The 23,877-nt window shown below is 37.2% G+C and overlaps 1 protein-coding gene across 1 annotated transcript in view; it reads right to left on the reverse strand.

Annotated features, from left to right (window-relative positions):
* LOC140235419 (lactadherin-like) overlaps positions 1 to 21,504 on the reverse strand; it is a 37,654-nt gene extending 16,150 nt beyond the window's left edge. Inside the window, exons 1-7 of the mRNA XM_072315445.1 lie at positions 21,477 to 21,504; positions 12,434 to 12,613; positions 10,690 to 10,794; positions 9,252 to 9,587; positions 7,479 to 7,792; positions 6,613 to 6,772; positions 5,334 to 5,524 (exon numbers count right to left, since the gene is read on the reverse strand). Of these exons, the coding sequence (XP_072171546.1) occupies positions 5,334 to 5,524; positions 6,613 to 6,772; positions 7,479 to 7,792; positions 9,252 to 9,587; positions 10,690 to 10,794; positions 12,434 to 12,613; positions 21,477 to 21,504 (1,314 nt within the window). The remainder of the gene's footprint in view (positions 1 to 5,333; positions 5,525 to 6,612; positions 6,773 to 7,478; positions 7,793 to 9,251; positions 9,588 to 10,689; positions 10,795 to 12,433; positions 12,614 to 21,476) is intronic.
* Between the last annotated feature and the right edge of the window lie 2,373 nt (positions 21,505 to 23,877).

Below are 23,877 nucleotides of genomic sequence, written 5' to 3' on the forward strand. Positions count from 1 at the left end.
AGACTCATGTTAAAACTCCTCATGAACCACGCTGGCAGTCATCTTGATAATCTCCAATTTGCCTACCGCCAAAACAGAGGAGTAGATGATGCCGTCTTAGTTTTCTTCATGGTATATATCAGCATTTGGACGTTAATAAGAATTTTGTGAGAACTCTGTTTGTAGATTTTTCAAGCGCATTTGATACAATCAAACCGCACCTCCTTGCAACTCAACTCGTAGAAATGAATGTACCCCCACAAATTGTGCTGTGGACGCATAACTTTCTGTTAAACAGACCACAGTCCGTCAAGATGGGAGTCACTGAGTCAAGCACGAGAATAAGTAGCACAGGCGCACCACAAGGGTGTGTGTTATCCCCCGCATTGTTTTCTTTGTACATTAGCAAATGTGTAAGCAACAATGAAAACTGTACTATAATCAAATATGCTGATGATACTGCAATCACAGGATTCTTGAGATGAGAACTCCCATGAGTACGTGTCAGCCGTCAGGGTTTTCTCTGAATGGTGCGACTCACACTTCCTACATCTAAACACGTCAAAAACCAAGGAAGTGGTGTTCGACTTTCGAAAGAAAAGGGGACAACATACGCCTCTCGTTATAAATGGTAGGGAGATTGAACAAGTGGAGGAATACACATACTTAGGAACAAAACTCACGGGCACCCTTGATTGGTCTGATAATGTCACAACATTGTGTAAAAAGGGAAATCAGAGGCTTTACTTTCTGAGAATGTTAAATAATCTGCATGTTGACCGATCAATCCTGAAATCATTTTACCAGGCCCTCATCCAGAGCGTACTTATTTACAATTTGATCTGTTACTATGGAAACACAACACAAAAGAACCAGAATCGCATTGATCGCATAAGACGGGTGGCACAAAGGGTAATAGGCAGGGAACTGCCTGCAATGAAAGACATTTTTGAACAAAGGCTTTTGTCAAAAATCAAAAAGATCGTTGGGGACAAAACGCACCCTCTCAAAGTGCACTATGTGTACAATCGCTCCGGAATCAGACTGCGCGTGCCTCGCACAAATCGTGCACATTCGTGCCAAATTCCATCACACACGTTTAATCGCCATGCCGTCAGGGAATTCCGTTCATGAATGAATATCCCAGGTTTGTTCGTTCGTTGTTCGTTTGTGGACTGAATAACTAGTATTTAAGCGATTAATTTTAAAATTGGTATTTATGATGATTACCAGGTGTAGTTATGTAAGACACTCTTTGTGTTTGTATTTGCCAAAGCGTTGCCATCAGTGGCGGATCCAGAGGGGGCGCAACCGGCGCACGCCCCCCTTTGATTTTCGTTAAAAACAAAGAAAACAAAAATAAAAAAAAATGAAATGAAACCCGGAAGCACCAGAAATATTAGTCACGCCCCCCCCCCCCCCTTTACAGAATTCCTGGATCCGCCCCTGGCCATGGTAACCGCATGTTGTTGTTGTTGTTGTTTTTTTTTTTTTGAAATCTGTGGAGTGAACAACTTCAACAGTTCTGAAGCAATTGAAATTAAATTTGGTAGGTATTATGGTTTTGAGGTATGAGATGTGGAACACATAATTTTTGCCGGGTGTTTGTCGGGCAAAGCACTGTCATTAATAATCATAATTTTATTATAATTTTGTGGATTGAATAATTTTCATAGTATTTAAGTAATTATTGAAATTGGTATTTATGATGATAGGTGTAGTTATGCAAGATATATATATATCTTTTTTTTTTGGTTTTGAGGCATAATATAATTATGTGAAAAAAAATGATTAGAAGTGAAAGATTTGTTGAAAATTGAATTTTTGATAATAAGTATAATGATTATAGAATTTATTTAAATGAATGAATTAAATGAGATATATGTAATATGTATTATGAATATAATGGTTATTATTTCATTTTTCTGCAACAAGTAATGCAAAACATTCATGTTTCATCTTATTTGTAATCTGTGACGTATATGTTCAATGAACAATTATCTGTTTCTACCTCTTGTGTGTAACGCTGGTGGAAGGCGCATTTCCACTTTCGCATGTGGACAATAAAGCAATCAATTCAATTCAAATTCAAAATGTACTAAGTTTCAAAAGTTTCAAGAAAATACTTTTAGGCAATGGATAGATACGGGGGAAATATTGAAATTTTGAGCAGTTGACATTGACCTTTTGACCTTTGACCTTTGAACCATGACCCCCGATTCCCTAGATAATCACTGCCAGTCATGTACTAAGTCTCCATAGGTACCTTGAACCATCTATATTTGCGAAATATGGAGAAATATGGAGGACCTTTTGACATTTGACCTTTAGCATGTGCACCCAAAAGTTGATTAACAAAACACAACTTCGCCCACTCATACATATACATGTCAAATTTCATTAGGATGCCTTAATTTTTTTTTTTTTTTTTAGTTACGATGTCAACAAAATTGATTACGGACGGCCGGATGGACGGACGGACGAAAGGACATTATGCCTACAACAACACTTCTTAGCGGAGGCATAAAAAGTGTAATTTCAGTATTAATTAGTAACATTTTAGCATTTTAGCATCGGCTGTGATCCTTGACCTTTGACCCTATGACCCTTAAGTTCCCAAGAGAATCACTGTCAGATAATATTTTCCTGACGAAATGTTATAAGCTACTGAAATCCTTGCATCTGATTGGCTTAGAGCAAATTTGTCCGACAACTTTGTCGGACAAAAATGCTTCACGAAATGCCCCCTGCACTAAGTTTCATGATGATACCTTGAGTCACTTTCGAGATATGAGGGAAGAAGTGAAATTTATCTCTTTCACTTGACCTTTGATCTTTTGGCAAGACACTTCCAAGCCAATCTCTATTGGGTAATACAAGTACATATTCAGTGTCAAGAAAAATCCTCATGGAGGAGTTGACCTTGACCTTTGACCCCTGACCTTTGACCCGTGACCCCAAATTCCCTACATAATCACTGCCAGTCAGTACATGCATACGTGTACTAATTTCCAAGAAGATTATCTCGAACCATTTGCGACATATGGAGAAAAAAGTGAAATTTTAACATTTTCACTTGATCTTTGACCTTTGACCACATGACCCGAAACTCTCTCTGGAGAAACTTTATTTGGTACTACACGTATACGCTAAGTTTCAAGATATTGGGGGGATAATGAAATTTGGAGGATTTGACCTTTTGACTTTTAACCTTGAACATGTGCACCAAAAAGTTGATAAGCACAACTTCGCCCACTCATGCATATACTTGCTTGGTTTTTTAGTTACACTGTCCACAAAATTTAATGCGGACGGAAGGACGGATGGAAGGACGGACGGACGGAAGGACGGAAGGGACGGAGAACCCGAAAAAATAATGCCTCCGGCGACACTTCGTGGCAGAGGCGTAAAAACAATAGCCATAAACATGTAGTAGAAGAGTGCATTATTCATCAATCTAGTTATGGGCTTTCAAATATTTTAATCATATCGATTATAATCATTTCATAACTCTTGCATCCATGAGGGTATGAGATATTCAAGATGTCAGCAAAAATATAATTCCTATCCATGTTTCCTAACTTCCTCACAATTATGAAATTTTGACAAGATCGAATGGTTCTACCCCTTCGAGGGTGTTGAATCTGAATTTGGGTGATGAAACTCTTGCAACTCTTGATGATGATTGCAAATACATGTTTCATCAAGTGGTAATTACGCGAAATGGTTTTATCAATATGAAACTTATGGTTAGAGGCCAATTTTATCTCATTTCATGCATCAAACTAATCACCTAATTTGTCATCCTCACAATTTTCCAAGTCTCGTTTACTTTCTATCTATGATTTCATCACATATTCTTCCATTTCTGATTCTACTTTTCTTCTTAAGGGGGCCTTTAATTTCATTCCGTATATCAAGTCACCGATTTAAAGTCATTTTCATCGGATGTCCCACAAATAAGGAGTATAGGAATGTCATGTGTTCACTGCCCCCCCCCTTTTTTTTTATTTACGGGGGTGACTACTCAGTAAATTTCATGAATCTTCCCTTCTGTTAAATTTACATGGTTTTTTTTGAGTGGGGATTTCTCATCTTTATGGGCTTTCTTTCACAATATTTTGTGTGGTCATTCGTTCAATATTTTCAACCATATTTTATACAGAATCTAGTAACATGAATCGTAGCATATTCATAATGAGATTTTCATCTTGCAGTGTACTTACAGTATGTTTGTTTCAAGTTGGGGTAAACGTGCAAAATATTTATGAATAAAATCTCGATCTATCAAACATCAACAGTGAAGAGATCAGGAAAGCGAAATATGAATTAAAAGAAGTTCAGACGACGTTCAGAAGAAGTGTAACCTCGAGTAACATAAAATGTTATTGTAACCATAGGCCTGCTTGTATAATCATTTTTATGATAAAATGTGCGCAATACACTAAACTGCACGCATATACAAACAGTGCTAAATTGAATGCACTGGCAATGAGTATATGAATAAACTTTTGCAAATCAAATTGCTCGAACTTTAGTCACTTGTCCTCCCATGCTAACTTGAATGAATAAGGTTTTTAGACGTTTGATTTAGCTTTTTGGCTGTCCTATGGCGAATTCAACAAATTGTTACGTTGTTTTGGTGCTCTATAGCTAAATCAAATGACCTATATATATATACACTTTTCCAAGCACTTACTACACAAATGGACGGGAAACTTTAATCATTCCAGATCAAAAGGATTCATATCTATGAAATACAGCACCTTTCTCGCGATTTTCAACGTCACAATTCCTTCAATTGTTGAAAATTGAAGACGGATATCTTAAACTTTATCATTTCATTTCAGTTCTAGACGCAGGTAAAATATTTGTCCGTGGAATAAGTACATAAGGGACACTTTTATTTCGTTAACGTCGATATGTTGTTACAATCCGAACAATTATTAGAAGAAACATAGATCATGATTTTGGGACATTATTTTTTATTTCGTTGTACGAAATTTTGCTTTAACCGTATTAGTTTAAACAGGAGCACACTGTCACAGTTAACAGTTTCTTCGACCCCGTCGTTTAGAAGCTGAGCACTGACGAACGGATTTTACACATTTCAATACACTTGACGTGCGAGAATATAACATTGTGAGGCATTTTTGGCCAGTAGAAATAAGAAAGTCATTATGAAATTCATAATGATATCGCTATTCTCTAAAGTGTGAAATTATTGCGAACAATTATCTGTGAATACATTTCTTGTGAAATTAGTGTGAATCTTGCGTGAAGAAAGGAATTTGCGATGTCCCTTCAGGCCTTCCATTTAGTGCTTTTATTTAATAATGCTGATGAGTACACACCTTCACCCACACATCATTGTCACCATTAGCTGGAAGCCAACCGCTGTTCGAAGCTAGTCGCCCGTACGGAGCAGTGTAAGATGAACTGAGTGCAGAAGAAGCCGTCAGATTTGAGTCTGGAATACTGCCGTCTTGAACTCCAAGCTTCTCACCACTATTTGTTGGTAGGCAGGGCTCCACTTCAAGGGCACCTAGGACAGCACGATAGAACACTTCACCAATCTGTTTGCAGACATTTTACCCGGAATTAAGACATTCGACTGAGTGCTTACTACACTTGAATTTCCAAATTGAAATAACGTAAATAACTGTATCAATCCTCTCTATCCCTCTACCTTTTTCTCTGTTCTTTCTATCTCTCTCCCTCCCTCTCTCTTATGAAATGTATGTATGTGTATATTAGTTATATATATATATATATATATATGTATTGTAGATATAATTATGAGTGTGAACGTACACTAAAATAAAAAAAAGTTCGACCAGACTTTGATGTTGTCATCGAGGACTGTAAAGTGAACAACTTTATCGTGTATTTATAGGTTCAATGCACGATGGAAATATTCTCTTAATTTGCATTTACAATAAGAGGCATCCGCTAATCAATTAACATCAAAATTAGTGTGCACACAAATACGCGTACACACACACACACATCCAATACAATTATATGAATAAACACCTGTCTTATTTGTATGTATATCATGTATACAATAACATCTGTATTTGCTTGCTTACTAATGAGAAAGTACAAGAATTGGTGCTCTTATTTTCAATGTAACATGATTTGAAAAGTAGGAAATAACTGAAACTGGCATAAAACAATTCAGACAATCTTCCCAAATCCTTCGATGATCCTTTTTTTTTTCCCAAATAAAGTATAAGTGACCTAAATGATGGACATTTTGTTTGTTTTGTCGACAGCATTTCAGTTAACATCTGCACATTTACAGATTAGTACACGTTTGATACATGAAGTTCTTGACGTATGGAGAGATTAGTTTCAATGATTCAATGAAGGCGCAGATATTTCTTAAGACGTACCAGTTAATCTCCCAATAAGAATGAATTGCATACAACTTATGTCACTGTATGTTATACAGTATACACATGACAATTGCTGATTACCATTGTTTTTGTTGTGTAGAGGAGAAGTCGTCTTGATAAAGTCGATTCTGGCAATCGTGCTAATTCACACTGATGCAATCATTCTGGCAAAGCCTACTAAACCCTTTAAAGTTTAGAGAAATTCATCTAATATTGATTGAACTGTCCTTACCGATGTTTTCAGGGAGTGGTCCGTATCCAAGGAGCTCCATCCTCAGAGAAATGTAGGACGACACATAATTGGTGATTACAATCTTCACGGTACTTGCGATGACTGGACTTTGAAAGTGATGTGTGACAGCGCTTGAGTCGTCATAATTCGCAGAGAATATCTGTCAAGGCGGTTAAGAAAAGACAAAGACAAACTATAATCTGAAATTCTGAAGTTATCGTGCTTCAGGATGCTTTCTAAACTGATGGTATATCAACTTTGATACAGAAAGGTGGACATTGATCGAAATGAGGATATATTCTCATGCAGTTATCTGCTATAAAAGGTAAAAGGTTTGGAGATATCTAAAACTTATCATTAATGTTCCATGTGCTTTGACAAAGTGGCATACAGGTTAACATTTCATATCCCGAATGACTTCATTATCGCGTACGTCGGTTACAGGGCAATCGTTCACTTATTACCGTTCATTCTCATTCAAATATCATACCAATAATCATGGTGAAGAAATGCGCAATCTATTTTCCAATTCAGACATGAAGTAACCCTTTTTGTAGCGTCATAATGCATTATATTAACGTTCATTATATTAATGTTCACAAACATTAATCTAGGATATATTCAAATTGATATTTCATCATACCAAAAAGACGAGGCAGCCAGTCTAAAAAAAAAGAAAAAAATACTGGTGAATCTTTTTTCAGACGTTATAGGAACGAGAATCGATGCCAATGATGATTGTGGAACGTAACAGTACAATCAATGCTTGCTGGTTCTAATCTTGTATTGAGATGCCTAGTCGAAACCTTCTCTTACATTTAATCATTTAGATCACTTTGGAGGTAACACGCTTATTTTCACCCCACCTTTTTGCTTCCGGTATTAATGTCTGCGTAGGTTGTCCAGACACCATCGTTGTATGATTCTACATAGTATGACGTCACAAATTCGTTGTTACCTGCCCTGCCCTGGGTGATTACTCCTGTCACAAGATGCTTTGCGCCAAGATAAACAGTGATATACCGGCTTCCTCCTGCAGGAGTGCGATATGAGCCAGGTCCGTTTAATCGACCACGGTACGGAGGGGCGTAACCTGCATAGGTATACCCTGTTATCATGGAGTCCGGAATGGCGCCACTTTCAAGGCCGAGAGGGGATCCAACGGAGACACGGGAATTCCCTGGAAGATGTCAAAATAATCGAAATTATAACCCAAATAACATTTCATACCTGTGAGGTTGTTACAGCAAAAATACATTGTGACAGCTAGTGTACCTAATATTCACCAGTGTGATAATTTCCTAAGATTAAGCAAAGATAACGAGTTTAAGTACTCGTAGGCAGGTAGGAATGCATTACTTTGGTCGTTGTTAAAGGCCGTGTCACACCTTTCCGGGCAAGCTACGCGGGCTTGTTGCGATGAGGGATTTTCCAGCACGCAGGAGAATTTTCTGCGGGCGGACAAGAATGTTTGTGAGTTTCGCACTTGTTTCTTAACTGCTAGACGCGTGCTACTTACCTTCTACTTGCGTGTATTCCGTTTGACCTGCGTGAGAGCCTTGGAACCGACCCGTTTTCTGTTACGAACGACGTACTGGTACTGATAAGTACCTGCGTTGGAGTTGCCTGCGAGGTGCTGCTGGTAAGGGTCTCCTACTGGTGTTCTGCGTGTGCATCTGCGAGCGAACCCCACGACTTACTCGGAACAAGTTTTGAGCATGCTCAAGGCCTTGTCATACCGTATCTGGGGAAGTTTTGCGGCTTGACTTGATTTGCGACCCGGAGCTCTCCGCAGTTGGTCCGCACCTGACAGTACCTAGCCCGTATCTCGCTGTAGTTGCCCGGAGGTGGGCGCGCAATTCCGATTTAACCGCAGCCAAGTTTTGAGCATGACCAAAACTTTTTCCGGGTGAGTCGCGGGGATGCTCGGAGAGGTCCACGCAGAACGCCAGTAGGAGGTCCTTAGCGGCAGCACCTCGCAGGCAACTCCCACGCAGGTACTTCGCAGTCCCCGTATGCAGCCAAGATAATGACATTCTGTGGGACTTCTGCCATTCCTTCAGAGGAATTCCTTCACTGAGATGTCAGCCCTAGTACACAGGTCACACAGTATAACCGCAAGTAGAGGAACGCGTCCAGCGAGTAAGACACATGCACTGACTCGCCCAAATCCTTGTCCGCCCTCAGAAATTGTCCGGTATGCTGGAAAAATCCCTACACGCAACAAGCCCGCGTAGCTTGCCCGGAAAGGTGTGACATGGCCTAAACATGGTTGCGGGTAAAAAGATTTGCAGGCGCACCACCGGGCGACTACGGGTGAGATACGTGCTAGGTACTGTCATGTGCGGGTCATCTGCGGGGACCTCCGAGTAGTAAAAATTGTTCTTTGCAAGTCGCACGCAAGGCTTGCCCGGAAAGGTGTGACACGGCCTAACAGGAACATTAGCCTCTCAAAAATATGAGTGTAGTTTCCATCCTATTCCCTGCATCGATAAACAGACACCATAGCATTGGAGTCAGACACTACCTAATTACAGGTGCCGCATTGATGCCAACAATAATGATGAAGTCATGTAAAACCTACCACTGAAGCATGCATTCGTGTCTGAGATAACGAACAGAACAAACAAGTTCCTCACCATCACAACACACGATACCGATGCTCTGATCTCGCCCGCCATATTCTCTCTCTTCCTCCATCCAGCAGTCTGTAATATTTGTGGCATCAGGGGGGCAAAAGACCACGCCCATTTTGGCGTACACGTCCCGCGAAGAACCACCAAACGAATCTCCACCCACTGTACCGTACATTCCTTTGAATCCCAAATAACGGCAGATGAGGAAAGATGCATTTTTCATCCACTCCTCGTAATGAGCTAGTCTGAGTGAAGTTGGATTATTGCGAATAGTAAACACAACTCGTCCTTCGTTATTGCTCCGTCCTCCAAGAAGCTCTACAGAATGGATGAACGCATCTACATAAAAAACAAGGTCCGTCAAAAAGGATGGAAGGAGATATGTCATTAGTACGTTTTATAAAATGGGCTTTAAATCCTCTGCAATCTCATTGGCCAATTATCATGCATCGATCTTTTACTGAGCCATGCGTCCAGTAAAATTCTAATGAATGGATCAACCCTATTGTGTTTGTATTGTGTTGTATGATGGGGAAAAAGATTACATTTCATGAATTCACGGGCTCATTTTATAAAACGAATGATGCACAGACCTAATTCGTGGATCGATGAAAATTGTAATGCTCTTGTTTAACTTTGGAATCAGTCTCAAGCCCACTCGCTGCGCTCGTGGGTTTAACCAGTTCCAAAGCTAAACTCGACGATCCACTCTGTCCTGTGCATCATTTTGTGTAATACTTTGAACGGAGCAAGGCGCCTATCTCTCGCATTTTGGTCCTTTTCGCACTGTTATTAGTACTGAATAAGGCGCGCAAAGAGAAATACCAGCAGCCTATAAGCTACAAGGCCTTCAATTTCCCTGGAAAAACTACGCAGTGCAAAATGCATATTGACTTGTGCTGATTATTTTACCATTAACATCACTTATCACCTCCATATGAAAAAACAACAAAAACAAATGTGTGCCAAACATTTTACAATTATTCTGATGGAATTTTGTTTTCCAGATTCTAGAATACCTTCACAAACATTCCCTACCCCTCCCCCCCCCCAAAAAAAAACAACAACAACAACAACCTTCAACCACGATTTTTTCATGATTTCAGGGCCTACGTACTAACATGATAATCGAAATATATTGGAATTCACCTTTCCGAAGAATGTGCAAAACATGCATATTTCCACGTTACGAGTTTGATTGATTGAAGCAAATGTGAAGGGATGTGAACCTTCGATCAACAAGATGACATGAAAAACGATCACATTTCTGTTCGCATTTACCGGCTTATAGAGTAATATAAATGGGTCAACGACACATATTTCGAAGTTACAAATGTTTGGAGATAATCATTAGTTCTTCTTTCCGTTAAAAATAATTTCCATTAACTCAAGACCCAAGTTTGGAAACTAGAAAGAAGACAAGTTGAACAGATTTGAATACCTCTTTCACACATCACTCCTTTAAATCCGTCAGGACAAGTGCAGTTGAAACCTTCATCAATCTCTGTACACGTGCTTCCGTTCCGGCATGGGTTCGACAGACAGGCTGTGTGGTATGGAAACATTTCAGCAACAGTTTACGCAAACTTTTCACAGATAAAAGATGAAAAGGAAATGATAATTTAGAGAGAATTTGTGGAGCCCCTTCGGAAAGAACAGAGTAGAATTTGCCAAAGTATAACACAGTGGCAAGTCAAAATAATGCAGTCTCCATGCGGGAAGATTTGAGAACTGCTTTTACATTTTCTACATTTTCTACATAAAACCTTCCCAGATTATTACGAGTGTTTCACCTTTGATGGTAACCGCACCACATCAGATATCCATCTATCTTCAAATGACTGCCTGTCATATTTTAATCGCGTTAAGATTAAAATTAAATCGTTCATGATGTCTGGCCGTTGAAATCTACGGAATGACCTATGTCACTGCCAGAAACACAAAGCAACACCACATCATTGCTCCCTGTGTTGGAATGCATCTCGTTGCAACAAGTGCACTTCGTAGGTCCACTCAATATGCATTTATCAGTTCTCTAGCACAAAATTTGACTCGGATTAAAACATACCGGCAAGAAGAAACAGACTCGGTATATAAGATGAATGTCTAGAACATATGACATTGTATAATGATCAAAATCAGTGGTACTAAACTGAGGACTACACGGGAAGAAGAGCACATTTACTCCTTTAAACGTATCATCCATTAAAGATAACGTACGTCGAATATTCCATAAATGAAGAAACAAACAAAAATGAATAAACAATTAGATGGACAATTTATAGACAAGTGAATGAACAATAAATTTTCATATCGCATCGACAGAACCCCTGAATCCATCTTTTTAAATTCATCTTCCATATTCCACATTTCATACAAGTTTTATATTCCATTTGATTTTGAAAAAGAAATGTTTTTAACACAATGGTCAGCTTGAAAAAAAAATTGTACAAATATATGAGGACGTAATTGACGTGTAATATGAGGAACCAACTAAAAAGCAAAGTTTTCAGGATGTAATAGGTTCCAAAAATATAATATAGGCTTTTAGTGCATTATATCGATGTCAAAAATGACGTAACACGCAAAAATACAAGATGTCGAGAATATTATAAAATTTACGGAATGTACAAAGTATTGTATGATGTTCATGATTAAACTTATGGTATCAATGCTAAGAAAAGTACCAAGTTGATCAAACAAATGAAGCCATCCAAGCGAGGCATTATTTTGAGTATGCAGAAATTTTCAAGTGATCGCGGCAAAATAATCAAATGTAGGATTTTAGAAAATTGGCTTTAAGATTTTGCAACTTAGAGAACTTGATTGCAACCGAACAGAATCTAACTTATTTAAGGGCTAAAACTGTACGAGCGGGGGGAAAATGATAGGATTCACTGTGTCTTGTAGGGTAAGCATGGATATCACTGTTTTTAACAAACATTGAGGAACACATACTAGGAAGATCGCCAGTATTCAATTTATACATAAAAATTCCAACATGATACAAATACAAATCAGATTTTTTAAACAATTTACTTGAAACAAACAATTTGTTAGTGTGATAAAAAGAAATGTGCACGATTGATAATCCGCCAAGGCTTTTGACCTATATAGAAATAGATGTGTATACGAAATAATTGTCTTCAAGCACACGCTTTTAGTCACTGCGGACTCATAAATACCTGGTTTAGTGCAATGATATTGATTGGCATGTTGACCGACTCCCCGCGGCAGCGACATAAATGTCGCCTGGGATGATGGCGTAGGCTTCGCTATGTACTGGATGGCTGTGCCATCCTCCGCCAGCATGATCGGGCATGGTGGCTTGGTGAGATGTGGGCACGTTTCGGGATCTTCATAGCCTGTATGGTAAATGTAGTGGTGGAGCTCGACTTGTATTAAAATGAACAACAAAATTAATGAAAAAAACTTATGGAAATTGATATCCATGTCCACATAGGAATCGTGTAGTGGGTGTCGAATGTGTCAGTGAGCTTTCTACCTCAGCATATTCAATGTAAATTAGATCACCCGTCAATCTTCAGAGTTGTATGTAACACATTGTGTTCGTTGTATATATTCAGAGTCGACTTAAACCACTACATCTTATCACAATAGGCAAATTACGGAGCAGGGGGTTGTAAGAAATATTTCAGCAATTGCCATGGTCAGCTAATGAAAGATTTTTGTGACAAGAGCGTTTTCACGTACCTGTTACCTGAAGGAGAAGCAGACCAATGCAGTGTAAACTCAGCATTAGACCTATTGGCGTTACCTTCAAAGAAAAATAAATACAAACAAACTTAAATTACTCAAAACTATAGATAGAACAATAAGAGTGATTCATGCATGCGTTAAACCGATTCACTCCATAAGTTCATTCAATATATAAGTGTAACGATGTTTGTGATTGATAATAAAAAAGTCCCGACATGGGCGAGCATATTTTGAGAACGGAAAATGGACTGGATTGATTTCTGCGACGATTTTGGATTTGATGGGAATGACGGACTGATTGATGATAAACGTCTTAACCACGTCAGGGACTGAATGAGAGTGCATGGGCGAAACGCTCAGTGACATTGCATGCAGGTACCAAGCATCTTGACAGGCTGGTCACTGTACTTCAAATGACACGCTAGAATGACTATAGAATACTCTTGAATGGAAAGAGAGGTCTATGTTGAAACGAGCAATGGATAGTGAGGACGGACATGAACTAAACTAGTGTAGAACATATACAGTGTTCTTGCATTCACCTTGCCTTTGACCAAATCAGACGAAAAACAAACAAACAAACAAACAAATAAACTAACAAGAATACACACACACACACACACACAAACAAACACACAAACACACACACACATACACACACATCAATAGATTGGCCACTCTCGATTTCTAGTCTGTTCAAGGAGGTTCTTGGTCTGTTGTTCTGGCCAGTATTAAGATTATTTTAGAGGCCAAAACACTCATAGATTTTCTCTGACAGTTAGGGTCTGAGACATGTAGATAATTCCCCATAGACACATATGCTATTGTTGATACACGCACACACACACACACACACACACACACACACACACACACACACACACACACACAACTCTACGTCTTTCGCGTTGCTATCTAAAGAAGACCAGCATATTTCACGCCAGTCCTTAGTCCTAACCCGCGAGTGAAGAGAAGTAATAAATATATTGGGATAATGGCGTAATCGCGTGGATGGATTGATATTAAAAAAGTCGAATCCTACTGCACATGATAAACAATAGATGAAAATACATCCCTTGCAAACGATAGATTCTTTTTTTCAGTGGTCACAGTTACTCATTGCTGTCGGTGAACACGGATGATACATAGAGGGCAGTATGGAGGGTATGATCATCAATGTATTGGCACTTGTTGTGAATTCAGTTTATGTTACGTAAAACATGATTTCAAATCTGTTACTCCGCAGAAAACAGAGAGTTGTGGTGATGTATAAAGTCTTCTTGCTTGGTAAAGAGAAAGAAAACTAGAAAATAAAGAAAGTGCCACAACCTTATTCTCTTCAATGTTTTCATTCTTGAATCTAATCTTATCACTGACATCGTTTCAGAAGTTTCAGATTTGAAACAAATCAAAGTCGTTGATTATCTTGAAATTACCCTTGAAATCAATAAACCGTATATGTCTATTTGAACTATATGGCTTGCTCGATATGTTTCATGTATTTATCATTACTTGTACGACGTAAAGATTGATATGCGTGATAGTAATGATTATGTACATGAAAAAGATGTCAAATGTAAATGACTTGCTCACTGTCCTGAGAAAGCATGTGCATTACGTTCGTTAAGAGAATGGCCCGTAATATGCACGAGGTGAAAACGCCTTGTAACTTTGACAGTAATACAATATATGACGCTACTATACAGCGCAGTGATAGTGTAGGCTATATACTCTTATACTCGTATAGGGCATAATATTTTGCCCCTAGAAAGCCCCATGCGTCAGGATGTTCTTAATGAAATAAATCGAAAGTTAGTGTTACCGATACATTGTTCTTCCTACATATACAATTTTCACTTTCATCACTTCCCTCGATACACGCTCTCAACAAATATGTTGCATCCGAAGGGCACAGGCAAACATAATTCAGAGCCATGTGATGCAGTAATCAAATAATCGTTATCTTTATAATATGAAAATAATCATTTGCCCAAAGCGAGCAGCATGAGGCCTCCAGTGAAGGTATTTCTCACGCGGTTTCCGCTGTTGATGTTTGAGCTTCATTGTGTTTTTCATTTAGCCTAATAAGTACACCGAAATTGTAGTTTTCGATTCGTTCATGCAATAACAATACACTCACACACACACACACACACACACAAACACACACACACATACACCTATATATATATATATATATATATATATATATATATATATATATATATATATATATATATTCATATATATATATATATATATACCGACTGTTCCCCCTCCTAAAAAAGAAAAATACAACTGGACAATCCGCAAATGATAACTTAAAAAATAGCAGATCAATCCAAGTTCAATCCTCGGATCTATTTTTTTTTATATTATTAATTCATTACATCTTTTTCATTTGATATTATTTGCAGACGACACAAATATTTTTCTTTCAAACAAATGTATAAATACTATTATCAGCACTCTGAATACCGAATTGTCCAATTTATCTCTGTGGTTCAAGTGCAATAAGTTGTCACTGAATTTTGATAAAACCTGTTTTATGCACTTTAAGAGTCCTCAATCCCGTGCCAATCAGCAATCACAAAATATATATTTTTATTGACAGTACACGTAATATAAGTGAAAAGAAATCCAGCAAGTTCTTAGGTGTTTTTCCAGATTGAACATATTCATAAAATATGTATTTCAATTTCGAAAGCGATCTGTATGTATAGGTTGAAACCAATTTTGACAAAGAACGTTCTTCTAATTTTGTACAATTTGGTCTACCACATATCAATTATTGTAATCACGTATGGGTAACTGTAATAAATCCAAAATTGATTTGTTATTTTATGTCCTATCCTAGGGACAAAGTGTTTTGTCCCTTGGTTCGATTTCCGAGTCTAACTGAGCAATGCTGTGTGTACACAGCATTGCTCAGTTAGACTCGGAAATCGAACCAAGGTCCTTTGGACTTGGAGGCAGGCGCGCTACCAACTGAGCCAAAGCACCGTCCTTAATGTTCCTAATACCTTCCCTTTAACACTTTTGTCAGTCAATTACAAAGGTTGTGAAGAGCGTTCAAACTTGCCACTATGAAAAACTCTTAATCGTCTTTAAAGTATGCATTTGGTTTAACAAAAGCTGAGACTCATGACGAACAATGACGAATTAATGCAGCTAGCGTAAGATTGTTGAAATTTATATGATTTGTAGAAAATAAAATTAGACTTAAATTCATATGATCTGAGGTAATGTTGAGCTATATAAAGCAGAATTCGAACAGTAAAAAAATTCAAGAAATAAGAATATAGCTGTATTTTGATAAAGAGATTGAGGGAAATACGAACTTCAAATACGAACTTCAAAAACGAACTTCGAATGATATTCTTGAAGAAAGAGAAATTTAAGTTTGAGTTTATTACATCATCATGCCCAAGCTCGAATGGACTAAAATTGAATTGGAATATTGTGCCACGAGACTGAATATGTCTTATCATCTGCATAATATTTTGTCGAAAAGATTATCTTTACTCAAAAACTTAAAATTCTTAACAGCAAATTTGAACCAAGGGAAAGGTCAATCGAGGAGAATCACCAGAACATGAATTCTTGTTATCAAATTCGGATTAAATTCGTATTAAACTAGACGAGGAAGACTACAAGAAAATTTCAAATTTTGGGGGTATTTTACCGAAGTTTTACGAACTTGATTGCTAGAAGGTGTTTTTTTTTTTTTTGAAAACGAAATTGAAACTTTCTTTTATGGTGTTATCATGCCCTATTCTCTATACTGGTGCGAAATTGAGCTTAACGGACAAATTAAAAAAAAAATGAACGAATTTGTCAATAATTTGAAGATGTCATGCCTAAACTAAGAAGAAAATCTCTCGAACAGGAATGCTCGTTTACGAACTGGAATCAACTTTGTGACAAATAAAAAGCCTGAAGAAGGCTTGGTTAGAGGTTGAACGCTGCATTCTTCTTAATACAAAGGTCTCACCTGGCACATACGTTCCCTGGGCCAAGACAAAAAAGTTTCATTCAAAGAGACACTGCGTACTTTATACAAATAACCTTTCTTTTTTATTTTTTATGAAAAATAGGCGTGTAAATGTGAAAAATTGTAAAGATATACCTGTGAAAAACAAACATTCATCAGAAGTGAATGTTTTTACATGGTGCAAACCATCATGGTACCAAGTGAGAAATTATCTTTTGTTCATGTTGTTTGTTTGTGTATGAGTGCGTGTGTGTGTGTGTATGTTGTAATAAATATGTAGTAGAGTGCTTTTTAGAAAATTATAAAATTTGTATGGATTATCATTTATGAATGAAATATAACATCTGTGACCAAAAAAAAAAAAAAAAACAACCCTTAATATCAAGTTGACCATGAAACTTTCTTTGAGAATTTTTGTTAGCTGAAGTTGGAAAGATACAACCAAAGAGACGTCTGGTCTTAATCTTAATTTCCTAAAAATAATTGTTGTGGCCCAAGTTTCTATGAATGAGATGCGGAAAATGAAATTAACCAAAAGACACTCCTCGTATAGATTATACATAGTTTGCATAGTAATTAACAGAATTACCTAATTTCTAGAACCGCAGCTTGAAATTACTCTAAACGTATGAATACCACGGTCACTAAAATTAAATGTGCACCTATACATTATGTACATTGACTATTGATCAGCGGTTTCCTGCATAGACTTGCGTACAAAATCTTCATTACATTTTCCTTCTTATTCTTATAAAAATCAAAAAGAATCACAGGTCTTTTCGCATCAAATCTAATGAGGGGAAGCAATTAAGAACAAAATCTTGATTAACGATCGCCTGATTTGTATATAAGTTATAGCTAATATAGCTATATTTACGATGGGGCGTATTGTTATAACTTATGTAAGTATATAAGGAAATGTATTTGTCCTCACTGATCATTCCGTATTGAAATTGAAACAAATCATTGAAAAAGCAACCCGAAGTTACAGAGGCGATTGTGCTTATCGACTAATCCTTTTGCATAATAATGTGGTTACTCTGGATAGCACTGTTTCCTGTCACTTTATACATTTCCGTAACTTTGTCATTTCAAAATGAAATAACTACCACTCAGGTTTATAGGTTCTATTCTACTGAGCACAGCCAAGTTGAGAGAGAGTTTTAACATTACATTATGCCATCGTCAACAGAAAGTGTAATGGCTGAAGAGTTGACATAAAAATCCACGGAGTCTGTTTTAATGTCGTTCACTTTGCATTATACTAAAATATGATTGTTTTCGCCTCCTGCAATGTCAGCTCTCTCTCTCTCTCTCTCGACAGCGAGGACATATCTCGTGCAAAGGCCGCCTGAAAGCCATAATGCGTGTTTGAGAATTGTCCCTCAGCTATTTCTTTTGCATATTTTAGCAATCTCTAATGAATAGGGGAACAAAATATACACGAAACGTTTCATCTCCATCACTTTTTGTCAATTTACCTCTGAATGAAGGAGGGGCCTTTAAATTACTAACGATCGTTGGACATTATACGACGAAATGACTTATGCATTACTCTATTGTGCTACGTTTGTAGCTAGAGAAGACTTTTTTTTTCAATTAAAGTTATAATGTGGCAGAAATAAAGTGTTTCTATTTTTATGTGAAATGAGATATAGTTGCGAGTCATTCAGCATGCTGTTACTGGTGTATTAGAAGTTCTTCTAAATTTACCTCTGTAATAAAAAAAAGTACATGAATGTAATTGTTGCATTCAGAAAGCTGGTAGAAACGTATTACTTGTAAACGTGAATTGGGTTCTATTGCTATTTTTATTACAGAGATCACTATCACCCTAATTGTTGTACTCTTTCAACATTTTAGACGCTTTTCTTGTATTTAATGTCTCTGCATCAAAACACGTTTGGTTTGTATACGCATATGAATTTGTTGATTAATTCTCAACTCATTGTGATTATACTGTATTTCGATGTATCAAGAATACATACATTTTATTTTTCTCTATGCTATACATACTGCCTTGCTTTGTCCACTGACACTCTTGGGTGAAATTGAAAATAAATGAAATAAAATTTATCGCTCTCACAAGGGTAGATGGACGCTTATATAGCTCCTTTGGTAATCATTATTATCTACTACCTACTAATTTTAGAAATATTAGTGTGGGTAGAGTCACGATTCTCAGGCATGGCATGCTGCGATGGTAGTTCCATGATAATAATCATCCATTAGCAGATAACAGTAATTCCCTGTATGATCAAATGGAACAGCTCTGATGATCTGTTAATATGATTACCAGCCATCTATTTCCTGAAAGCAATTCACTATTGGAAACCAATGAGAGCGTATCTTAATTAACGAGTAATCCAGTGGCCTCACCTGGAGATCAACTGATGCTTTGAACGAGTAGATCGCAGACAATTATTTTGGTTATGAGCGGTTACTGGAGCGGCATGGCTCGGCGTGTATCTGTCACTCTTTACTAAATGTGTCTAGCTATTTTAAACCTTGCACTCTAAACGCCCAAGCCCTTTCAACAGCTTCAAATACAGTCATTATGATTATGTGGCCTTGTTCATTAGGGTACAAACATTTTCCTCATGTAGGTGTTTACAAAAACAAAGATTATAATGCAGCTTGTGCGAACGGTATAGTGAGGGTACCACGTATGGGCAGGGTACCTCGGCATTGGCACCCCGGGTATCAATATCATACTATCATAGCTGGTACTGATCAAGGGTGTATGGGAGAGGGTGACACGACATTTGCTCCTGCGACATTTGCTCCGGTCTTACTTTTTTATGGACTTAGGGTTAGGGTTGGGGTTGTGATAGGGTTTTAGGTTTATTTTGATGTCTGGATTAGGATTAGAGTGAAGGTTATGTGTGTGGGTAGAATTAAAGTTTGGATTTGCGTTCAGATATTTCATGGGAGCAATATTGTCGCAGGAGCAAAATGTCATGGAACCCTGAGCATGCTGAGTGAGAAGCCCTCCCTGCACAAATCTCGCATAGTGCCTTACGGTTTCTAATACCGTATAGCTTTGACATGTAACTTGGCCTACATATTTTCACAGCTAGATTTAAAAAAAAACCAAACATTGTGAGTAAAATTTATCTACCGGTAAGTAAAAATACGACGCGTGTTACCACTCGGTAGAATCGTAAAAACAAAAACCTGCCGTATCCGTAATATATGTACCACGTTCTTCCCACTTTGCGTTTACGTAAGTTTGCAATAAATTGTTCTTTCATAATTTAGTTTCATTTTTTCATCTCTCCACTTGTACATATAAAATCTTCATGACTGATGGATGGTCATTCTTTTTAGATCAAAACATAAACAGGAATATTCAAAGAAAGAGATAAACACGTGTATATAGTTTATCTTGATAATACTTCATCGTACATTCAAGTTTTACAGTTGGACGATACATTAATGAGCAATTCGCTTGGCTGATATAACTGCCTCTGGATGGCATATGGTATACCCTAAAGTCAACTTTTCCATTATTTTAAACTGAAGACACAAAACACATACATACATACAAATAGATAGCGTGAACTTTCAAGGTTTTTTTCAATGTCACTTGACCGCTTAGGATAATACAAAAGGAATATATGAAGACACAAACTAGTTTAAGGGACAAAGAAAGGGCTACCTGAATAGGAAACAGTTGAGAGAAATGAAGCTATGGCGTGCAGTGTTGGAGTTTGAAGCTCTATAACTGTATCCATTTTTTAACACCGTCCTCAACGCGGAAAGCGTCTTGAGTTAAAAGCATCGGCAGTGGCGCTACCAAATTTTCTATTCGAACACGCAGATTGCAAATTTGAGTGACTTTTTCAGGCCTTGTCAGCAATTTTCTGCAAAAAAAAAAAGAAGAAGGATATCATAGCCTTAATACCCATAATTTGTTCTTTCATAATTATGACAGCTAGCTCTAGCGATAAAAATGATAATAAGAAGAACACGCCGGCTTGAGAAAACTTTTTTGTAAATATGCTTCAGTATTACCCAGATAGGTGGATAGTTAATAAGGACCCATTAGGATTCACGACTTGGCAAATAACAATGGCCTTGATGCTTCAATTAATTTACACACAAGGCGGGATGGGGGGATAAAAGGGAATACTACAGGCGGTTCGTTTGAGAATAGTGTCGTAAATCAGCACATGATCATGAGTTTGTCTGACTATGCAGATAACCAGAGAGCTAAGAGTTTTCATCAGCGAAATGTTGTAGAGGGGCGGGGGGGGGGGGTAGAAACCCACCTAAAGGACCTTTCCAGCCAAACAAAAAGGACTTTTTGGCCTGCACTTGCGCCTTTGAAATATCAGAAGTGCAAGTTTAGACCGTGGACCCCTAGCTGTTCTGCTTTGGCTCCTACCCCTCTTCAAAAACGTCGCGTTGCCCCTGTCAGTGATGAAGGATTAACATTATTGTCTGTTAAATGTAGCGAGGATTGAAGACACCTAGAGAATTTTGAAATATACAATCATCAAAATCTGTACCATTGACAGCATTGATTGCTCCAGCCATATTAGAGATCAGACCTTGCAAGTGCATGCATTCTGTGAATACTTATATACATTCAGCAAAAAAAGAAAAAAAGAAAAAAAGAAGGAAGTAAACACTTTTTCGAGTTCATATTTTTCATAAAAGATTTTAATGAAAATCAATGTATTATATACCATATTAAAGGTAATTTAATTTGCTATCATGTTAGTAGGTTAATTCAAAAGCAAATTTTACGCATGAGTGAACACATTCATTTTTGCCGGCCAAGGCACAAAAGTAAAAATTGCAAAATTTGACAAGTTGTCTTTCATTTGGCAATGCCCTTCAAGATAACAATGACAACAAAAAGCCAGTTTAACACGATGGGAGACATGAATGAAATAGCAAAAAACAAGTTTTTGTTCTCTTTATCTCTTTGTAACATCAAGCAAAACAAAATGGGATACTATTGGGGGAAAATAATTTTCTGTCAGCTTAAACTTCAAACGACATAGGGAGTCATGGCATAGACATGATTTAATAAACATAATTTCTTTATTTTATTCTTTCTATTTAGTAATTTAAGGATTGAAATATAAGAACCAAATATTATCTACAAGTTTCCAAATTTGAAAAACAAATTGAAATTTCTATCATTTTTGTTAATATTGCTTCTTCTCTTATTTCATTTGATTTTAGATTTGATCAAAGATTCTTAATTTTTCTCCCTTATTTGTGGCCTTTATTGATATTTTGGGCTTCAAAGATATCATAGAGATCAAAGGTTTATTTTGGCAACTTAAGTTATGGATCCAATTGTGTTAAATCTGTCTTTTGTTCTTATTCTTTATGGGAGAGCACTTGCACATGAATGACAACTTGTTCATTTTTGCAATTTTTTCTTTTGTGCCTTGGAAGAGAAAAACAAAGGTGTTCACTCAGGCGTAAAGTTTCCCCTTTTTATTGACTTTCTAGGCTGATAGCCAATTAAATTACCTTCAATATGATATATAATACATTAGCTTTTAGCCAAATATTCTATGAGAAATATAAACTTGAAAAAGTGTTTATTTTCCTGAGTGTATAGTCTTCAATTGGTTAAATCTCATTAGCTTACTCCAAATAAAAGGTAACTGACGGCTTTACAGCACAAAGTATTCTCTGTAACTCCCCCCCCCCCCATGCAACCTTACCTGCTGCACTGTCACTGTTTTGTGAGAATTCATTCGCGCTGATGAGCCCATTGTGGAGTGCTCAGTCGGGAAAGCTGAATGTTTGTTTGTTTGTGTTTTTTTTTTTTGACTATCCGTATGGAATCAACAGAAATTAAGCATGTTTTCACCGAACTTCTTTTTTTTTTTCGAGCTTGCGTCACTCATATTTTGTGCATAAGGTCTCATGTATAAAAGAAGAAAATATAGATGTTTTGAATGTAAACTTCGGGGTTTTTTTTTTCCGAAAAGATAATGGTAAAAGTCTTTAAAAAATTAACTCACAGTCGCCATTTACGCGTGCAAATGAAAATTTGGGAGCACCACTGTCCATTCACTCAGTCAACATGAATTATGAACATATTTGGATACAAAAAAAAATTGCAATGAAACTTTTTTTTCGTTTTTCGTTTTATCTGGGACACGCTCTATAGGCCTCAGCTAAGTATAATTCAAAAAAAAAAAATAAGATTGAGCGTCTTGTCAAATAGCAGTGTTCTATTTTTTTTTTATTTGATTTATTGGTTCCTGAATCATTGTTGTTATTGTCATACGTTTAATACACATAAGTGCGTCAGTTGAGAATGATAAGGGAGTTAAGTTGTCACTAAACCCATAGTGTTCAAGACAACTTAACGCCCTTCTCATTCTCAACAGACGAGTGGTTATAAAGACGTTTTGTCGCTACTGGCTCCAAAATGCGTTACGAAACGATACATTGAATTATAGAGATGTTTTGCCTGCAATCCTTACGCATGATTCATTGGTTCCTGCACCATCGCAGTACTTGTACATACAAATTAGGCCTACATGCTACATACGCATTACATAATTTATTATATACATAATGTGCTACAAAGTAGTTTTGTCCCCACTGGCTTTACAATGCGTAACGAAATGAAACAGCGATACAATGGATAATGCAGATGTTTTGCTTGCAGGCCTTTTTCATATAATACTTATAGAAACGATGGGAATGTCGCTATATGGCATGGTTTTCTCAGACAGTCAGAATGCTGAACCATCGTGGGCTGAACAATACGTCTTGACTAATGTGAGATGACAGTTTTAGATAATATCGGCAACACCCCCCCCCCCCCGAAATTATTATGTTTGTCACAATGACTCGGGTGTCTATTTTCCTTGAATTATAAGGCTTCATTTCAGATGAACGGCTAAATTGTTTTGGAGAGCGAGTGTTCAA

Source organism: Diadema setosum, chromosome 11, assembly GCF_964275005.1.
Source record: "Diadema setosum chromosome 11, eeDiaSeto1, whole genome shotgun sequence".
NCBI lineage: Eukaryota > Metazoa > Echinodermata > Echinoidea > Diadematoida > Diadematidae > Diadema > Diadema setosum.